This window comes from Pyxicephalus adspersus, chromosome 11 (genome assembly GCF_032062135.1).
Source record: "Pyxicephalus adspersus chromosome 11, UCB_Pads_2.0, whole genome shotgun sequence".
In the NCBI taxonomy this organism is placed as follows: domain Eukaryota; kingdom Metazoa; phylum Chordata; class Amphibia; order Anura; family Pyxicephalidae; genus Pyxicephalus; species Pyxicephalus adspersus.
The window spans coordinates 922,591-943,700 of NC_092868.1; the positions used below are offsets into that span (position 1 = coordinate 922,591).

The 21,110-nt window shown below is 51.2% G+C and overlaps 1 protein-coding gene across 1 annotated transcript in view; it reads right to left on the bottom strand.

Annotated features, from left to right (window-relative positions):
* Positions 1 to 6,821: 6,821 nt before the first annotated feature.
* Positions 6,822 to 21,110, bottom strand: part of EPHA2 (EPH receptor A2) — a 20,960-nt gene continuing 6,671 nt past the window's right edge. The window contains 12 exon segments of the mRNA XM_072425803.1: positions 6,822 to 7,932; positions 8,444 to 8,599; positions 8,939 to 9,050; positions 9,053 to 9,109; positions 9,250 to 9,435; positions 10,306 to 10,428; positions 10,643 to 10,698; positions 10,897 to 11,257; positions 12,077 to 12,406; positions 12,483 to 12,638; positions 18,074 to 18,740; positions 19,552 to 19,616. Of these exon segments, the coding sequence (XP_072281904.1) occupies positions 7,827 to 7,932; positions 8,444 to 8,599; positions 8,939 to 9,050; positions 9,053 to 9,109; positions 9,250 to 9,435; positions 10,306 to 10,428; positions 10,643 to 10,698; positions 10,897 to 11,257; positions 12,077 to 12,406; positions 12,483 to 12,638; positions 18,074 to 18,740; positions 19,552 to 19,616 (2,375 nt within the window). The 3' untranslated portion in view covers positions 6,822 to 7,826.

The window sequence follows — 21,110 nt, forward strand, 5'->3', positions numbered from 1 at the left end:
ACATGACAACACCAGGACTGCATGATAACACCGGGGCCTTATGATGACACCGGGACTGCATGATAACACATGGACCACATGATGATCCCAGAACCACATGACAACACCAGGACCGCATGACAACACTGGGACCTTATGATGACACCGGGACTGCATGATGACACCGGGACCAAATGAAGACTTTGGGACCCCATAACATTACCGGGACTGAAGAAAATTCAGCCTTCTGTAGAATTGTATGAAAAGTTAGGAATGGCTTTGGATTTGGGATGTGGGCCGGGGTCGCCCCTTAGAGGGGTTACAGTTTGCATTATGGTCAGTGGGGGTCAGCTCTTTGTTTTAGGGTAACAATGGGGTCACTGTTAGGATTTGTTTTAGGGTGATTAAATTGATGACAGACATTGGGGGGGGGTGGCTTCCTGTTGGCAGTGGGCGGAGCTGGGAACACCAGATTAGAGATTTCTGCCCCCCAAGATCACAATTGACCCCCCCAGCTGATAAGTGAAATATTCATTCTGGGTGGAGCCGCCATTGAAAGTCGCGCTGTCAGCAGTTCCCACCTCTCGCAGACCGTTGCGTCATCGGCGCCGGGTATAGAAGAGACGTCTGTCATTACCCCAATTCCAGGAGGTCCGGTGAGGTTAGGGGATGAATCGGCCCTTTGATTTGTTGGAGTCGGGGATGTCACGCTGGTATTTGCCCCGGGACGAGGCGAATCATCTCATCTGTGTTCACCTGCCAGGGCACGCCGAGGCTGCCAATTACCAGCAATTAAGCGGGATTAAAGGGAGGTCATTAGCAGGGCATTGCTTGGTTCCCTGGCAGCGCCCGCCTGCCCTTGTCGCCCAGTAACCACCCACTAACAGGCAAAGTGCCGCTAACTGACATCTGTCGGCAGCCCGGAATATGTCGGCGTGTCAGGACACAGCAGGAAGCCTCTGCCTTGGTTTTGTACTAATTCCTTTTCTTGTATCTCAGCGATTTCATTTCTACAATCACAGCCAATATGGCGCTGAATGCCCAGCAGGTGGAGCACTGCCGGGGCCAATGGGGCACCAACACTACAGGCCGAAGCAATGCTTTCCAGCTGCAATAAATTGTGAATATTTGTTGGGGTAGGGTGTGTATGACCCCGTATATGGAGGGCACATAGGGGCCCCAGGGTACCCTATCGAATTTTAGGTGCCCCCTGGCAACCAGTCCACAGCCATCGGCAATGATAGAAATGGCTGCAGCTATCAGGGGTCCTGGGAAGATTGTTGCATTGTATTGTGAGGAATTACCCAGCTCAGGATAGTAATAGGAAGGGTGGGGACACCCAAAACTCTTCGGAGGAGGGAGACCATCTGGAACTCCTCGGGGGAGGGGTGGGGACACCCAAAACTCTTCGGAGGAGGGAGACCATCTGGAACTCCTCGGGGGAGGGGAGGATAAATGGAACTCCTCAGGGGAGGGAGGACATCTGGAGCTCCATGGGGGAGGGAGAACATCTGGAGCTCTATGGGGGAGGGAGGACACCCGGTACTCCTCGGGGGAGGGATGAAATCTGGAACTCCTCGGGGGAGGGAATATATTTAAAACCTAATGAGCTATATAAGACATCTAAATCTCTGTGTGGGGGGGAGATATCTGTAACAACTCAAAAGAGGGAGGACATGAAAATTACCATGGGGGAGGGAGGACATCTGATTCTCTGTGGGGGAGGGAGGATATCTGGAACTCCTCAGGGGAGGGATGAAATCTGGAATTCCTTGGGGGAGGGAATACATATGACTCTCCATGAGGTATATAAGACATCTAAATCTCTGTGGGGGAGGGGATATCTGGAGTTCCTCAGGGGAGGGACCCAATCAGTAACATTATTCCTCCCAGTATTTGGAACATCAATGCTCGATCATTTCCTCTGTTCCCATGTTGCCTCCTCTGTAGGCAAAGCCCAGCAGGCCAATGTCACACCAAGATCTTTGTTACCCTTACCCTTCATGCCACACATTCTGTGGATGACTCTAGTGGTGCCCCCTCTGGTAGTATTGCTGTATTGCTGCCATCAAAGGAGAAAACAATGCAAAGTTTTTATTTATAATAATATTGATCATTGTCCCGGTGTCCTCCAATCGGTGTCCTCCAATCCCGTAACTTGTCCAATAAATCCTCTCCAGCAGCCACCAATCAGATTTAATGTTTTATCCCCCAGCTGTCATCTTCTAGTCTGAGGCTGCGTTTGATTGGAGGACAGTGGGGACAGTTCTTGTTTCAGACACTTTTTGTACAGACAGTTTGGGTTCTGCCCTTTCTCCTAAACTTCCACCCCAGCTGTGTCCCCGTTTATCTATTTCCTGTGAGTTTATGCGGCCCCCCTGGGCTTTGGCCTCCTCTGGTTCCTGGTGCGGCCTTCCTATCCTCACATTGCACAATCCAGAGTCACATTTTTTCAGAAATAACATTTTCCAGACAACACAAAGTTCTCATTTGATGGAACATTCGGCAGGTCCCAACATGACACCAAGGGGGCTGACTCCACATCTCCGGGATGCCACTTCAATGTGTCACCTGTGGCTACATTGGGAGGGGGGGGGGGGGTTGGTGTGGGGACACCGATGTGCTAAGGATGGTTATGTCACAGGGAGACCGCAGACAGGAGGTTGGGGGTCACCCCGGGTGCAGGGCCAATGACCAATGGGGTTAGACCTGAGGGGACATTGTGGTCACATGACCTTGTTCTTTGGATTGCAGCAAAAACAGTGAAATACTAAATACAAATTCCATGGGGGGGGGGTTGGTCATAGGGAGGACATAGGGGGTCTCATTGCTCCCGGTGCTGGGTCTGATGTCCCCATGTGGGAATTGCAGCCATGACCCCAGTGCTGCATGTGTGACCGACATGTTGGCAGAGTTGTGGCTCCTCACACCTAGCACAATTTTATAATTAACTTTAGAAAATGGGAGATTTTTTAACACTTTGCCCCGGGATGTCTCTGACGATGGGAATGTGCTGCGATCTGCATCGTCCCAGCTGCCCCCATTCATCATACAATGCATTGTGAGGATCTGTCAGTGCAATGATGGCGATCTGTGAGGACAGCCATTGTCTCCTCTCATCTCTCATCCTGCATCAGAACTGCCCCACCGACACCTCTGCCTCTTACCCCGGCCCTCGGGGACCCCCATACCTGCTGCCCCTCTATATCTCCCCATCCTTGTCCTAGCCCTTAGGGCCCAAGCACCTGGGGTAATTCTGGGGCCCCTCCAGTATACCATTCATATCATTTGCTGTCATTGTGGAAATATGATAATGACGGGGAGCTTCTATTATGTATCATGCTGATGAGAGATATGGGGGAGGGGGGGTTCTGTCTCCTCTGGGCTGACAATAACCCAATTCACACATTTCCTCCCGCGTAGACATTCACCTGGCAACGGTACAATATCATAAATCACCGTAAAAGATGAACCAACAATTCCTCTGCACCCAAAACCCCCTGAATGCTGAATCCAACCAATGAGGAGAGACTAATAAAGCCCTGAGGAGTAAGGACCACCGGGGGCAGTAACGAGTCCATACCTAATGGGGCATCTACCTGGAATAACCACACCTGAGTCCATTCTGCATGATAACCCCCCGTGCCTGATAATTAAAGGGGGGTACAGGGCAGCATGGACACCACTAGACTCATCACACTGATAAGGGGGCCCTGTGGCCCCTGGAAATGTTATTGGCCCTTCTTTTGTATCTTTTGGCCCTTTTTCTGGAGGTGAAATGTTTCAGATGATAGAACAAATGATGTTTTGTATTTTCTGTACAGCTAATATATATACCTGGCTGGTATCTTCATATTAGCTTCCCATAATCCCGGCACACGGTGAGGGGGAAGTCTGAGAACCAATCAGCACTCAGCGACCGAATGATCTTCTGATATCGGATGATTGAATCTTTATTACACAAGAAGGGAAGTTGTCCTGGCACGGCCCCAGTCGCCTTCATCCGAGGAATGAGAATTGCTGCCATAAACTCATCAGGATGATAAAAAGTCCCATAACCCCCCAATAACCCCCAATCCCCAAATATTACACTCAACTAGGGATTGTCCCAGTATCGGATTATGGGGGGGTCACCTACAGAGCGGGCCATGGGCGGTGGAGGATACAGAAGGGTGAGGAATTGGAGAGATGGTGACCCAGAAATTAGGGGGGAAGTATGGCAAGGGTAGGGAAGCGGGGTAAGGGTCGGGGGTGCAAATTAAGGGTTGGGGTTTGGTAATGGGATTAGGATATAGTGGGGGTTGGGAATTGGGGTAAAACTAAAGGATAATGGTGAAGGGGGGAGTCAGGAATTGTGGTTAGGGTACAAATTAGAATGGGGGTAAAGGTCAGGGTGAGTGTTAGGATTTCGGATTGGAGGTCACCCCGTGGTGTAAAATTATGGGTAAGATTGGCAGAATCATTATTTTGAAGGGGGGAATTGGGGTAAAAAGGTCAGGGTTGCATATTAGGAATTTGGTAGGCGTAAGAAATTGGGGTTAGGATATGGTGAGGGTTGGGATTTGGGGTAACAGTAAAGGATAAAGTTAGGGGGAGTCCAGAATTGGGGTTGGGGTACAGGTTGAAATTGGGGTAAAGGTTAGGGTAAGGTGTTAGTATTTCAGGTTGGGGGTCACGAATCTCTGCAGCGGGGGAGGTGAGACTCTCTTCTTATAAATTGACATTTCGGTGTCTTTAGGTGTCACATTAAGCCGTACAGAAGCGTTTCCTGGGACAGATCCGGATCTGGTGCTCGGCTGCCAAGTTCTGTGAATGGGCCCTGTCATCGGGCCGGCTTTGTGTGGGGATCATCGGTAAATATGACATTTTACACCAGATAATAGGCTGAGGATTATCTCTGGAAGGAAGGAAGGACCGCCGGATGTTTTCACAGGCAGAACTAAAGGCTGCGGGCCCCTGCCTGTCCCATGGAATCTGATGGGGCCCTTGCCTGTCCCATGGAATCTGATGGGGCCCTTGCCTGTCCCATGAAATCTGATGGGGCCCTTGCCTGTCCCATGAAATCTGATGGGGCCCCTGCCTGTCCTATAGAATCTGATGTGGACCCTGCCTGTCCCATGGAATCTGATGTGGCCCCTGCCTGTCTCATGGAATCTGATGTGGCCCCTGCCTGTCCCATGTAATCTGATGTGGCCCCTGCCTGTCCCATGTAATCTGATGGGGCCCCTGTGGCTCCCGATCCTTATTGTACCCTGACAATTGAAGGGAAAATCAGAGCAAAAAAAAAAAGTCTTTGTGCCCCGGGGCAAAACCTCAACCATGGGCAAAAACATTAATGAGGATTAGGAGATCTGCCCTCTCGGTACCCACCCCACAGGACCATAAACCCAGGACACAGGGCCCAGAACATAGGAACCAGAACACATGGGATGTAGGAGCCAGAACCTAGAAGAAGGAACCCAGGACATAGGGCCCAGAATACAGGACCATAAACATGAGACACTGGATCATAGAACCAAGACACTGGACCCAGAACATAGCACCATGAACCTGGGATAATGGGCCATAAACTCAGCATAAAGGGCTCAGAACCCAGGACTTTGGAACCAGAACATGAAATACAGAACCATGAACCCAGCAGTACTTTACTTGTTACCTATAGAAATGTTTTGGGCCAGGACGGGTTCTGTCTCCAGAACAGGCATAGTGTCAGTGCAGGCGGTCTCTCCGATTCCTCCTCTCTCTTAGCACAGGGGGTCTGTATGAGTGTCACCGCTCTCTCCCTCTCAGGTGGCTGCTGATGTGTAAGAAGTCTCCCTCTCTCCTACTCTCTTATTCCTGACAGTCTCTCTACCTCATTGTGAGCAGTCTCTCAGCCCCTCTCCCCCATTCCCGGGGGTCTCTCAGTCCCTCTCTCTCCCCCAACCCCAGGGGTCTCTCAGTCCCTCTCTCTCCCCCAGCCCCGGGGGTCTCTCAGTCCCTCTCTCTCCCATCCCCGGCGGTCTCTTGGACGGTCTCTGGGTTCCCCGGATTGCTGCGGTCAGTCCTGGAATGCGGTCTCTGTCCTGTAATTGGCATTGGATGCGGCTGGGCCTGGAATGTCGGTTGGAAGCCATTAATCTGAGCTGTTTATATGAATTGTTCACGTCGCTGCACAGCAACCAATCAGATCCCCCGGAGAGCAAAGAATTCAATTCTATGTAACCCCAAAAAGAGAAAAATCCCCCATGTCCGCCTCTCTGACCCCCAATATGGGGGCTGCATGAGATTTCTGTTTGGGGGGATTTTGTTTTATTCTCACCTGGTGATCCTGCCAGTAACTCACTTCCTGTCCCAGAATGACAACACTCACTCATAATATTGTATTAGGGCCACATAAAGACAAAACTACCAATAACCCCCCCCCCCTTTATTCTATGTAACATGAGGGGGGTTCTAGGTGTTCACAGCGGGGCCCCAGAATGTAGCAGAAGAGGAACCCAGCATTCCGGGTCATTGGAATCTCTCTTCTCCATTGTACACAGGAAATGCATCACTGCCGAGACATGAGAAATATTCTCTAATCATCAGATTTATTTCTAATTACAGCCCAGATTCCTGAATAATAGCCGACACAGTCATAGCTCTGACATATACCACAGCGCTGTACAGAGATAACTGAGCCCCTCCCATCAGTCTCTGTACAGAGGAGCTGACACTCTAATGTCCCCCCACAGTCACACACTATTATTATACATTTATAAGCTGACACTCTAATGTCCCCCCACAGTCACACACTATTATTATACATGTATATAGCTCTGACATATACCATAGCGCAGTAAAAAAAGGACACAAGACTGTTTTCTCTTGAAAAACTAAATGTGCGGTTTTATTTCTGAGAAAATAGTACAACCAGCCATCAATAAGCGATCAATAAATATAAAAAAATAAATAATTAGGACATGACGATAACACTGAGCGCAGAAACTTCTAAATACAAAATAAGAGAAATAAGTTAGAAAACAATAAACCGCCGGCTGGTGAAAGGCACTTGTATGGGGGAGGGGAAGGCTGATGAAGAGGACCTGTCTAGGGACACCAAATGATTGTGCAATGTCACAGCCTTAATGGAGGTCTGTATGGTATAGAGAACTGGGTGGGGGAGTCTCACTCCAACTGCTGCATTCTATAAACCAATCCAGCAGAAGCGGGGGAGCCGTGGGCGGAGCCGGGAACTTTGTGCCGGATCTCACCAATAGGAAACATCAGAGCGGCTGACACTGCAAACGGCCATCACTTTCATGTCTGTGGCTTCCGCGGGTACCATTCCAAAATGCAGGAAATAAATTAAATATTCGCCACACTGGCAAAGCGTTCATTTTTTTATACCACGTAAAAGTGTGCAGATACCACCCGATGCCGACCTTGTCATTTCCCAGGAATGCCCTTTTTTTATTGGCCAGATGGTTGAGGTTTGTGGCGGCTGTGAGCCAGGCGGGAGGTCGGCGGGTGGGGGTTGGGTCATCGCCCGTTAGCGGGCTGTAACTATTTTTAAAACAAAATATAAAAAGAATAAAAGTGCTCCCAGGTCCAGCAAAACTCACTGCACGTGGCAGCGCATGGAGCCGCCAGAGGTCCCGCCCCCCGCGCAGGGAGACACCTTCAGCACCGCGGCGGCTCCGCCAACGTCCGATCATCACCAGTACCCGAATGTGGGGGGTGGGGTTGTAGAATTTCACATCACAACCACACTGAGTCTATTAGCAGGAGAGCAGAGCTGGAGAGTCTACATGTCCGGTCGGATCTCCCGCGTAGTTACCGGTTACGAGCGTCTAATTTCAGGGTCAGAATGGCGTCGTTGGCCCTCAGATGGGGATCCCCATTTGGTTGGCTTGTTCTTTGAGCCCCATAACGCTGAACGCCACCCTCTTCTGGTGACCCGGCAGGCGGATGCCCAGCTGCTTAATATCCCTGCGGAAGAGAGAAAATTCCGGTAAGTCCCCGGCATTTCCAAAACGCCTAACCGTGATGATCAATTTTGTATCATTCACTGGTAATAGATTATTCACCCATGACACAGATTATTCATCACATTTACAAAGTTTCATTTCCTCACATACACAATAAAACTTTAACAAGCCAGCAGAGCCGGTTATTTACCCGGGGGGGGGGGGGATTCAGATACCAGAGGATTATGGGTAAAGATATGGATGAGATGCCACCATCATTCCTGGGGGGTTTGCTGAGACTTGTGGTTCTACAGCAGAGCAACTGATTAGTGGGCATCACCCCACATCAACAATCCCCCCATATATTTCATGTTATTTCCATGTCAAATCTCTGAGATGTGGCCCTGAGATTGCCATCTTGGATATGAGGTCAGCAATCCCAGCAGGCTCTATAAATGCCTCTATGCTCCTCCTCCAGCCAATACGTAAAAGGTTAGGGAGCTGGGTCAGCACAGACATGAGGACACACTTACTCCGGGCTCATCAGGATGACCTTGTCCATGGTGTTGAACGCAGAGGCCATAAAACACTCCGTATATTGCTGCATCTTGATGGACTCCAACCACTCGGCAATACTCCGGAAGGGCATCCCGTCCGATCCACTGGTGCTGGGCAAACGGATGGAGATTCTGCGGAGAGAGGGCGGAGTCACGGGTCAGATGATCTTTTGTCAATCTAAAGAACGATGGGGGGTTGATAATACTATTTATGGTTCCCGAAAAAGGGTCAAAAGTTTACAATGAACAGAGAAATGAAAAGAATCTCTAATGAAAGCTGCTATGTTCATATGTATACAGGTTCTCTTTAATTGATCTGCAGTATTATGGCCAATGAGATTCCTTATTATTTATGTGACCAATAGGAAGGTGGAGGGGGGTGCTGACAGTGATCGGGACCAATAAGAAGGGTTCTACTATAAGGTGTCCGTCCAATCACAGTTCACAATATTCAGGGTTCCGGGCACTCACCTTGGGTCGAAGTCAGCCAATGTCTTCAGAGAATCGGGGGCTCGGATCAGCTTGTCCAGGATACTGACAATGTCAGCAAATTTTGGTCGTCGGTTCCTCTCCTGCTGCCAGCAAGGAATTTGTCCAGAGCTCCGTTCTCCATGTGTTCAGTAATGATCATCATCGGTTTATCTGCGGGACACAAAAAGCCGACATCAGAGGGCGCACAACCAATGGGAACCCCAACGGGGAACGGAAACCCCAACAGGGAAAGGAAACCCCAACGGGGAAAGGAAACCCCAACGGGGAACAGAAAGATGGCGGACGCTTACATTTGGAGACCACCCCTTCCAGGCGGATTATGTTGTGGTGACAGAACTGGCCCATAATGCTGGCCTCGCTCAGGAAGTCAATCCGCTGCTTCTCGGTGTAGCCGGCCTTCAGAGTTTTAATGGCCACCGGAATCTCTTTCTTCCCCGGAAGCTTCAGAATCCCTTTATAGACTTCACCAAACTCCCCTGGAAGAGCAAAAACAGGAAAGTCAATGATGGGCCTGGAAATCCCAGAGGCCTTGTCTGTTTTATGGCCCCTTGGCCTGATTAAAGATGTAAATTAAATGGCTCCAAATGGTCTCCGGGGACATAAAGGTCAAAGTACCGAGGGGGCCATCAGCAATGGGAGATCACATGGTAAAACCATGGCCAGTATTATGGAGCCCTCCCCCCTTCCTTCCATGGCCAATATTTAAAAGACCCCCCCCCAACCCCCTTCCATGGCAATTAACATGAAGTGCTGCCCACCTCTGCTTTAAAAGGCCATCAATATGGAGACCCCTCTTGTTCAATTCCATTATGGACCCCCCCTTCCCATCCACGGCAATTAATATGAAGTGCCCTCCCTCCTTTAAAAGGCGATTATTAAAAAGCCCCCTCCCATCCATCACCAATGATATGGAGCCCCCTCTTCATTGCCATTATTATGGAGCTGCCCCGGTAGGGTGAGGTCCGGGCTCTGTGCAGGACACTCGGGCTGGTGACCCCAGGTCTTCACATCCCCGTCCTTTCTATACACAATGTAAATCTTCCACAAACAGCGATACGATTGGCTCCGTACAGCATTTTCCTAATCAGCTGTGCGTGTGAATTGGACGCTCCTCTATGGCCGTATAAAGAAGGTGAAAGGCAGCCGCGGCTCAATAGGCCGGTAATCTGATGCCCTTCAGGAGTCCTTACTAAATCTGGCCTGCGCTCAACTCCAACCGGCAATTATGGATGACGGGAAGGAGCCAATCAAACAATAGGAATCCCTGAATGTTCCATAAATCGCCTGCAGTTTATTTTATCGTTCGTTCTACATCCTGCCTTCCCATTGGCCAATCTTACACTCACCTGCTCCAATCACCTTCTGCCGAGTGACGGCATTGGGGGCAATCTCGGTGGTAAATTTCAGCACGGCTTTGTTGGGGTCTTCGTAGGTGTGAGGGTCAACATACGTCTTCAGGGGCTTCATCTCTGTAAGGGACCAGAAAAGCGGGGGAGGGTCAGACATGATTGGGCGCTTTAAGCAATAGAGGGGCCGAGAGAAAATATTGATGGGGCTATTATTATTATACAGGATTTATATAGCGCCAACATATTACGCAACGCTGTACATTAAACTTGTAAATGGAGATTTCATACAATAAAGGACCTTTGGGGGAGAGATATAACAACCAGAATTTCTTACCGGATTTAGAGAAGTACACATCCTCTGCAGATTGACGCCCTTGTCCATTTCTTCGCCTGCAACACAAAAGAAAGTTTAGGAACCAGAAAATCAACTTTCATTGCCAATCCCATGAACAGACACCAGGGGCCGGGGATATGAGAAAGGGGACAGAAGTCGGATTCGGACACATGGATACCAGTTTGCACCCAGTTACTGCAGATTATCTCTGGACACTGAAGAAGAGAGACGGGGAAGCGTGGCGGGGAACTTACCTCTGGTGTACAAAGAGGACGAATCCAATCAGTAGAACAATGAAGATCACACCGGCCGCAGCTCCTCCGACAATTGCAGCTTGGTTCATTCCTTCTGGTTCTGTGGGTGAGAGGTGAATAAATTAAATAAACCCAAATAATGACAATGACCTCACACAGACACCGGTATCCATCCAAATAATGGCAATGACCTCACACAGACACCGGTATCCATCCAAATAATGGCAATTGCGTACCTTCTTGTTGTAGGCCACTTCATACTTCAAGACTCGGTTATGCTGGCGAGGTGCCACCGACCAGGACAGGCTGAGGGACGTCTTGCTTCGACTGTCCAGGTTGACAGAAGTCACTTTGGGGGGCTCTAAAATGGAGAGAAGACGTTAGTCATCTCATGAATGTTATATGGACGTGGCTAGGGTGGGTAGATGGGTATGGCAAGGATAATGGGATGGAAACAATGATGGGTACGGCTATGATGGTGGGAAGGCCACAATGGTAGAATGGACATGGCTATTGATGATGGTGGGATGGGCATGACTAAGATTGTGGGTTGGGCACAGCTACGATGGTGGAATGAACATTACTACGATTGTGGGATGGGCATGGCTATAGACGTGGGATGGGCATGGCTATGGACATGAGATGGGCATGGCTACCATGGTGGGATGGGAACAATAGTAGAATGGACATAGCTATTGATGTGAGATGGACGTGAATATGATGGCGAGATGGACACGGCTACGATGGTGGGATAGACAAGGCACGATGGCAGGATGGGTAGGGTTATGATGGAGGGAAGGCCACAATGGTAAAATGGACATGGCTATTGACGATGGTGGGATGGGCATGGCTATGATGGTGGAATGAACATTACTACGATGGTGGGATGGGCATGGCTATGGACATTTCTATGGGCATGGCTACCATGGTGGGATGGGAACAATGGTGGAATGGACATGGCTATTGATGTGAGCTGGACGTGAATACGATGGCGAGATGGACACGGCTACGATGGTGGGATAGACAAGGCATGATAGCAGGATGGGTAGGGTTATGATGATGGGATGGGCACGGCTACAATGGTGGAATGGGAACCATAGTAGAATGGACATGGCTTTGGAAGTAGGATGGACATGACCATGGCCGTGAAATGGGCACCACTACATTTCATTCCTCTTACCAGTCTGACTCAGGATGACGCGCAGGGTTGTGTAGCTCCCCGCCGATCTGGCACTCGACACTCCGTTTCGCGCCTCTACGGTGAAGGTGTAATTGAGATGAGGCTCCAGGCCACTGATGGTCAAAGCGGTGGCTTTCAGGTGGTGAGGGTTCTCTGAGAAATGGATGCCATCACAAGTCCGACACTCCGTCTGGTCAAGCAGACACAGCTCACAGGTGACCACATAGATGACATCATCGCGGCCCCCGGTGTTACTGGGCGGTAACCAGTGCAGCATCACCTTAGAACCCGTCCCGGCAGCGGTCAGCTCACGTGGTGCCGATGGAGAACCTACAACGCAATCATACGGTCAGATCCAATCCAGAACATTCCGATCCATAAACAAAGAACTTCCTCTGATACTTACTAGTGCAGGGCGAGGAGATGGGGTCCATGGTGGCACGGAAGTAGCCATCTTGGCACATACAGGAAGTGGCCCCTTCAGAGGAGAGTTCGGTGTGAGCTGGGCAGGGCTGGCAGAGGCTGTTGGAGGCTTCAGATTTGAAGAATCCGGGTTTGCAAGCTGCAGAAGAGAAGTAAAGGGTTAAACAATCTCACTCAACAAGTTCTTCCTTCCTGCAAAGATCATTTTACCTGAGTAAACACAAAGCCTGCAGAGAAAACCTGAACCCAGCTACAAAATATGCTGCAGCCGGGCACCTCGGGTCAGGTCCTGCGTTAAAGTGGACCGGTCATAAATTAAAAAGCAACCCTGGGGGCTCCAGCCACTGTCTAGGCTATCAGTCTGCTGCAGGCATTTCCTCAGTCTCTTCCCCCACAGTGATCAGACTGCAACATTGTAGCAATATTATCTAGGACACAAAGACCAATATTGTGGGTTCTGCCCCCCTGACCCCAGCTTTGTTCCTGCAGTTTGTGCCAGGTACCCCCCCAGCACAGAAGGAACCAATAGAAAGCAGAGACATTTCTGGAAATGACAGAACCCTCTGTTGTCTGGCCGGGTTTATTTGCTGCTTTTACGGGTGGCTGGCCGGATTATTAAACCTTTAATGGAGAAACACAAAATTCTTGGGGAGATGCGACATTAACCCCTCAGCTGGAACCTTTCACCCGCTGCAACATCTCCAGAACAGGTCGGTCCGGGGTGCCGGCTGTGTCAGCCATTAAGAGGCCCACCGGGAAGTGAAGCTGCCATCCGGTCCAACCGGTCCGTCCGGTACCCCGGGGCATGAGGGCCTATTGTGCCGCAACTTTCATGTTGTACTGCGACACGGCCTTGGTGAGCGCAGAGCCCAAGTCACCCCAATAATCACAGCAGAGCCCAAGTCACCCCAATAATCGCAGCAGAGCCCAAGTCACCCCAATAATCGCAGCAGAGCCCAAGTCACCCAATAATCCCAGCACGGTGGCTCAGTGGTTAGCACTCCGGCCTTTGCAGCGCTGGGTCCCAGGTTGGATTCTTGGCCAGGACTCTATCTGCATGGAGTTTGCAGGTTCTCCCTGTGTTTTTCTGGGTTTCCCCTGGGTACTCCGGTTTCTTCCCACGTTCCAAAAACATGCAGTTAGGTTAATTGGCTTCCCCCAAAAAATTGTACAGCGCTGTGTAATATGTTGGCGCTATATAAATACTGTGTGATAATAATAATATAAATTGCGGCAGAGCCCAAGTCACCCCAATAATCAGTTATGCAGCAGACATGGGACAGCGTGGTGAGGTTTTGTTGCTTGGTAGAGAGATGCAGGATACAGGGGGCATGAAGGGGTTAACGAGGGATTATTTCCCCCACATGGGGAGACTGTTAGTCATCTGTGGGCTGATAACTCAATCGGTCATCTCTGGGGCACAAAGCAGCCTCTCCATGCCCCCTCCATGGGGGGATTCCTGAATAGATGGAACACAGGATTACACACGATTTCCACCCCACTCCATCAGCATGAGCAGGGGGGAAGCCCTCCGGGGGCTGAAGGGTTCAAACCTTTAAACAAACAATTTCTTCTCCCTGGTGGGAAGGACAAAGGGCCCGGCTGGGGGGCGTCCCGGAGGGCGATGCTGAAATGTTCCAGACAGAAGGAAAAAGAGGATTAGAAAATATCAAAGGGCCGCTAAAAACACCAAAAGAAGGGGAGAGGTGTGGAAGAAGAACGATCGCTTATTTCAATCTATGGCCGATTTTTACCCCCAAAATGCGTCAATGTTCCGGTTTTATTTGATGAAGTTTGGGGGGAATTTTTGTAAAAGTTGTCTAAGATGAAGGCCGCCCCGTCCCCCAACCAATCTAGAGGGCTCGGCCTTTCCCAGCACTGAGCGATGGGGGTCAATGGAAACTCTTGACCCGACTTGTCGTGGGGCAGCGCCGCAGTCATTGTCAGCGGCTGCATTGATGGCAGGACAATGGGGGCGATGGGGGAAAAGGGGGGCCGGGAGCATCTGCTAGCAGCGGGGAGCCCACTTAGAGCTGGAGAGGGGGAGACGGGTCGGCCCTCCAAAATAGCATTCTGATACCATGGCGGTCGTATCCGTGGGAACCGACCCGCCGCAGGCAGCCGTCATTGTCCTATAGATTCATCAAAAGGATGAGGGGTCTCATCTTCAGCCCCAAGGGGGGTGGGAATGGTGCGGCACACAGCCAGCGGAGGGGCCCAACCCTGGCACAGGGCCCACAGGCAGCTGGAACGGCAGAAACGCCACCACTGGTCATGTGACCCGTGACATTTTATTAAATATTATTAAACAGGATTTATATAGCGCCAACATATTACACAGCGCTGTACAATAAATAGGAGTAGCGGACCCTGTCCTGAAGAGCTTACAATCTAGTAGAAATCACAATACCCCAATTACACAACCCAGAATAACCGGGGAAAATATGAATATTCCACCAGGGCACACCGTCCGGGCCTAAATTAGGATTTCTAAGCTCACATCTGGCCGGCAGGAAATAGGAGCTGCATGTGGAAGGCCTGGATTTTAACAATGAAGTGTCAGCTCTTGGGACGAGCTCCCTCTGTTTGCCCTGTCAGCAGTCTCCAGGAATCTCTGCAGAGCCCCGGGGCAAGAAGGGGTAAAACAGCTGCCAGAAGGACAACCCCCCCCCCAGGTGTCAGTCCTACCCCCCTCCCTCTCCAAACTGACCCCTGACTCCAATTTGTTATTCAGCGGATTAACACGCTGCGGAGTCACGGCCATCACAGCTAACAATTGGGATACAATCTGATTGTACAATCCTGGGAGCTTGCAATAATTATATAGTACGTAAGCCTGATTGGATGGGGGGGGGGGGATTAAGGAGTGGGGGAGGGGATATCGGCCCCAGGCACAGGACCCCCCCACACACAGCTGGGATGAGATCTTTACGGTCGGCTTTGTTCCTCTTCCCAGAACATGCCGTCTCTTGATTGGAATCCCAGCGATCGTTTTATGAGCAGACGCCAAGATTGCGGCCTGGATATCAGCGACCGGCGAACACCTGCGTATCCGGATCGTTTACCGCGGGGGCGATGGAACGATTCCAGGAAAGTCAGATTGCTGCAGCGTCAGCACGATGGGAAATAAAACCAAACGCATGGCTGCCGCGAGGCTCCGCCCCCAGCGCCGAGCACAATCCGCTTCTTTGTTTGAACCAATAAAGATTTTTTCTGCTCTTTAGTTTACGGATGATGCGTCGGCACATTCCTGGTTCTCAGCGGCGGTCATGTGATTTGTGCGCTTTGTAGCGATGGATTAAATCCGGCCAGCGCGAGTTTCTGATCCGGTACAAATTCCATCACATCCACATCGGATATCCCACACAATTCAAAGCTTCCTGTTTGTGGGCCGCACGTTTCCTGTCCTCTGCCCTGTCATGGAGACCCCGCAACGCGCAGAGGAAGCAACGTTTCCTCCCGGTCACTCGGGGAAACCTGGAGAGGACGGCCAATCAGAAATCAGCGCTTCACCTGTTAGATAGCGGCACCTGGTGAAGGCAGCCAATCAAACTGCAGGGAATTTATTACAGAAATAAAGAGGTTTGCAATGTCTCAGAAGAAATGCGTAGAAGCGACGGTGTGAAATGCGATTCGGGGAGGAAAGGGTGAACCGACATCCTGAAACCCAATCCGCAGCCTGAGCGCCCCTAAATAAAATAGCAGACGGCGGTGACGAGGTGAGCGCTCGGGTTTTGTCCTGGAGGTCGGCCAGATCCTGGATGGAAGTGAAAGACGAAACGTCTGAGAGCATAAACGCGTCTCCCGATGTCGCTTCCTGGAGCTCCGACACCTGCGAGAAGATTTAATGCGCCCGCTTAGATTGGTGAACCCCCCCTCCCCCCCCATGACCCCCAACAATGGGCTCCCCACTGCCCTCCCGGCCCAGGACACCACAATGTGCTCATCATGGCCGTCGCATTCTTCCTCGCAGTTCCCACACTCGCTGCTCACCATTCACCCATGCGATGTGATTCACTCGGTGACACGCGGTGTAATTACCCCGGCTCACCTGACATTCCGGTTATTGTTCCGTCTCCGACTCACTTTCAAAGAACGTTGTAAAATGCAGAATCGCCCGGTGATTAATGGCCGGGTATGGAGGTGAAATATTCCCACGCCAGACGCCCGATACCGGTCACATGACTCATCTAACAATCACCTACAAGACCGGTTCTCTTTAAAGGGGAGCTCCGCTTAGTAATATGTACAGGGCTGCCATGTTGGGCCCCCGGCAGGACTGACTGGGTCCCTGGCCCAGGAATGAAGTTCAAATGTTTCGGACTCCAATCAGATTGAAGCAGGGCCCTATGAAGGGTTAATCTGGATGAGGATGCCGGGGGCCCCGGAGAGGAGTCCGATTCCCATCGGTTTGTTCCGGGGTGACGGGTCGCTCATTGTGCAAAACCGCAAGAAAACAAATACAAAAATAGCTGCGTTCCCAGAACCCCGGGGTCATTTCCCTGCGGATGGCGCCGGCACGTACAGAGAGAGGATTCCCCACCCCCACCCATGGGCCCGCAATGCTTTATTCAGCCACATTATTAACAAGAGGATCAGGGGGAGGGGGGGCCTACCTGGGCAACAAGGTCAAACACCTGCGGCACTACAACCGGCAAATGCCCCAGGAGCGCTGAGATGGGGGAGGGGATATAAAGGCCGAGGGCAGCTGGAATAAATCAAAAATCCCAGCAAAAATGGTAAATGTGGCCCCTGGTGCACCCCTGTAAGTGATCTGGATTGGGGTACGCGGGAGGTTCTGGGGTGCATTCATCTCATTTCAGTTTCCTTTACAGATTCTGCACTCTCCTGGGTGGGTTGGGGGTGGGGCACGGGCCCCATTCCTGACATAGCTGAACATAAAACAGATTGGCCCCGGGGTGTGAGGACACCTGCAGGCTGCCTGTCTGCTGCCCCCTCCGCGGGCCTGTGACCCCACTGATCTGGATTTAATAAAAGCCTGTCCAGGATTCTGAAGGAATGAAAGCGGAGGGAAGGAGACAAAGAACTCCGCTTATAACTGCCAGCCGGGTCCCCATTGCAGATTTTCCATCACTTCCTGTTTAGGTGACACGGGGACAGGAAGTGTGGGGAATCTATAAGTCTGTCAGTCAGCAGCCGGTCCGCATTCCTCCCGTTGCTGCGAATCGGCCCACATTGCTCGGCGCTGCCCGGAAACAGTGACGGCCATTATTCCTGGAACCAACCTACCGCGTGGGCCAGGAACTCACCGCCATCTGTGGGGGGCACAATCTACAAATCCCCCCCAAATGAGGTGCTAAAAACATTCTGGGGGGTAACTATCATTCCTAAAGGGCCCTGTAAGGGCAGATATGGCGGTATCCTCCTCACTGGAAGGACAGGAAGTCATTATTTCCCGTTTCCCATCTCACAATTTATCTTTTAGTGTCCCCTTTGTAACAATCGCACTCATTTCCTGTTCTGGTGACAACATGATATCTTTCTGCTCCAGGGGTCTAACCCCCAAAATAAGAATCTTTTTGGCTTTGTGGGCTTCACCCATCACCCGCTTACCTTGGCACTGGTCTCCAACTTTTTCATAGCCCGCCTGGCACAGGCACCGACCAATGGGCACGAGCCAATCCCCGTCCATGTTGCAGTGCATTGTGGGTTCATCGTTGCCCTCCGTTATGGCGTTCTCCACACATTTCCCTTCCACCTTCGCCAGGTCTTGTGAGTTGGCACCGGCCACCGTCTCCGGGAAATGGGCCATTCCTTGCACCACGGCCGGGCACTGCTTGTAATAAACGCGGACGGAGAGCAGGGCCACGCAGGCCCCGATGTCCTGGAACGCCAGGTAAAAGCCCTTCTTGGTCAGCGGCCCCACCGATCGCACTTCCACGTTCAGCCTGACGTTCCTGGAGGCGAAGTCGTCCCTCACGGTGATCTCGTCCGGGGCCACGGTGTCGATCTTACTGAAGAACTTCTTATGCAGGTTGGTGCCGTGGTCGGTGTCGGACTCGGTGTAGTACAGGTTGAAGGTTTCCTTGCAGGCCCCGGACACGCCGGGGAAGCTGTTGCAGTCGCGGACGGTGAAGCGCAACTCGATGAAGACGCGCTGAGCGTCGCTGCGGTAGATCCAGTTGGTGCGCAGCCAGTTGTCCTGATCCCCTTCCTGGATGTGGCAGATGGAGTAAATGTAAATGAGGCTCCCGTTCATAACGTTCTGCAGGAAATCCCACTGCAAGAGAGAAGCTGTGTAAGTCACAATGTACACTGACAGTATCGTATTTCAGAAACAAGCCTCCGATCGCTGACTATGCCTGGGGTCATCAGTCTGCTGCAGGCAGCATTTCCTCAGTCACCTCTCCCCTAGTGATCAGAATGGGAGGACAGCATGACAACTCCGCACATTTTGGGAGATTTTTTAATCAGCGCCCCCCATTGGCGATTTCCCCCCATGTATTTCAGCAGGGGAATTAATAAATTGTTTTGTTTTTATATTGCAATGTGCGGGAAATGTTTACACATGGGACAGCTGCAGAGTGGCTGCTGATTAGGGGGAGGGGTTACGCCTGTTAGCGGGGCCCCGAGCACCACCAATAACATTAATTACCGTCTCCCGCGCCAGTAGCTGGCGGCCCAGATGGTTTGCGTCTGTCAGGGGCCGACACAGATGGGTCACATCGGCTTAACGCCCCCCTCGCCCCAACCCCATGGAGGTCATTGCCGGGGATTTGGGGTAATAGTGAGAAAACAATGAATGTATTGCAGACATTGGGGATTATTAACGGATCAGTGACCCCCGGGGGCCACATTTCACCCAATCAATAAGATGATTTCCCATTGGCTGTGAGGAGTTAATTGGTGCGGCGATGGGGACGCACACCGCCCCTGAAATCTCTCGGCAGTGTTTATAAGCTAATCATTAAACCTGGAGAGTAAATAAACTTTCACTACTCCTTCGGAAAGAATGCGACCGCTGGAAAGTCAAACGCAAATCTCAGGCTGAAGGGTGGAAGATATGGAGGAACTCCGGGAGGAGCACTTACCTTGCCTGGCGGCTGAATTAACCATCCCGGGTCTCCTTGTGTCTTCGAAAAGTCCAACAACACAACTGCAAGAGAAGAAAGTGAGGTGAGAACGTGGACAGAAAAATGGAAACCACAAAAAATAAACAATTGCCAAATCAAACACATCAAAAAGTTTATAAATTGAATCTTACACCGGCCAATTACAATCTACAAGTTGCCCATACACCGGCCAATCCCCTGCAGTGCCGGCGCCATGATGGATTGGTTACACATTTATTGTAATATCAGGAAAACCCGAAATCTATCCGTAGTAAATCTATAGCAGATTGGGGGAGGGGAGGTAGATTTATTAGGGTGGGTTAATTAGATCCATACCGGGGGCACTGGCGGGCCATATTTGGGGGGATGGGACCCATATATTACACCCAACAAAAGGGCGCTACAGTAATCCGGCCGGCCCCTGGCGGGGATCAGAGGTGGCCCCAGACGTTTTCCTGCGTTTAAATTGAAGACAGATGTGCGGGCACAGTGCAGCACGTCAGCGCCATTTTCCACAGTTGAATATTTCATGTCTTGGCATGCCCAGCCAGGAACGCCGTCCGTGGGCACAGCGATGTCAGCCTGCCCGCTCACAGGGGGATTAGCAGACGCCATCATGTGACTCACCCCAGACATCTGCAAATAAAACCGACCACCAGCGCCAAAGACTTTCCACTCCAGCTGTGCCGACACCCCCCCCCCCCCAATCCAAGGATGGGTTGGAAGCCCCTCACTTCCTGTATCGGAGAAACCAGGAAGCAAGAAAGTTGTCACTGCAACAGGTGTCCCCATTGAAAAGTTCTCATATCATTGTTGTCACTATTCCTGTGCAGGTTCAAAAACTCTAAGAGAGGTAAATCCGCCCACTGGGGTCACTGCGGGGGCCGAAACCTGTGTGAATGTGCAAAGATTCCCCCAACTCAGATCTAATGCTGTTTATTTGCCACACATTCACATCCTTCTCCTAAGGATCCCATTTTTCTGCATGACCTTGGAATCCCATGCAAGGCGTGCAACGGGCCCGGGGCCCCCACCCTGAATAAATAATTACACAGCAAATATCAAAGCCAGCAATGTACAGAGGACTGCCGCCCTTTACCTGGGGCCCTGGGGACACAGCGTGACCCCCAATATACCCCGTCCCATGGACAGAGGGTGACCCCCAATATACCCCACCTCATGGACAGAGGGTGACCCCCAATATACCCCGTCCCATGGACAGAGGGTGACCCCCAATATACCCCAAGAGGGTGACCCCCAATATACCCCACCTCATGGACAGAGGGTGACCCCCAATATACCCCGTCCCATGGACAGAGGGTGACCCCCAATATACCCCATGGACAGAGGGTGACCCCCAATATACCCCATAGACAGAGGGTGACCCCCAATATACCCCATAGACAGAGGGTGACCCCCAATATACCCCATGGACAGGCGGTGACCCCTAATATACCCCATGGACAGGCGGTGACCCCTAATATACCCCATGGACAGAGGGTGACCCCTAATATACCCCATGGACAGAGGGTGACCCC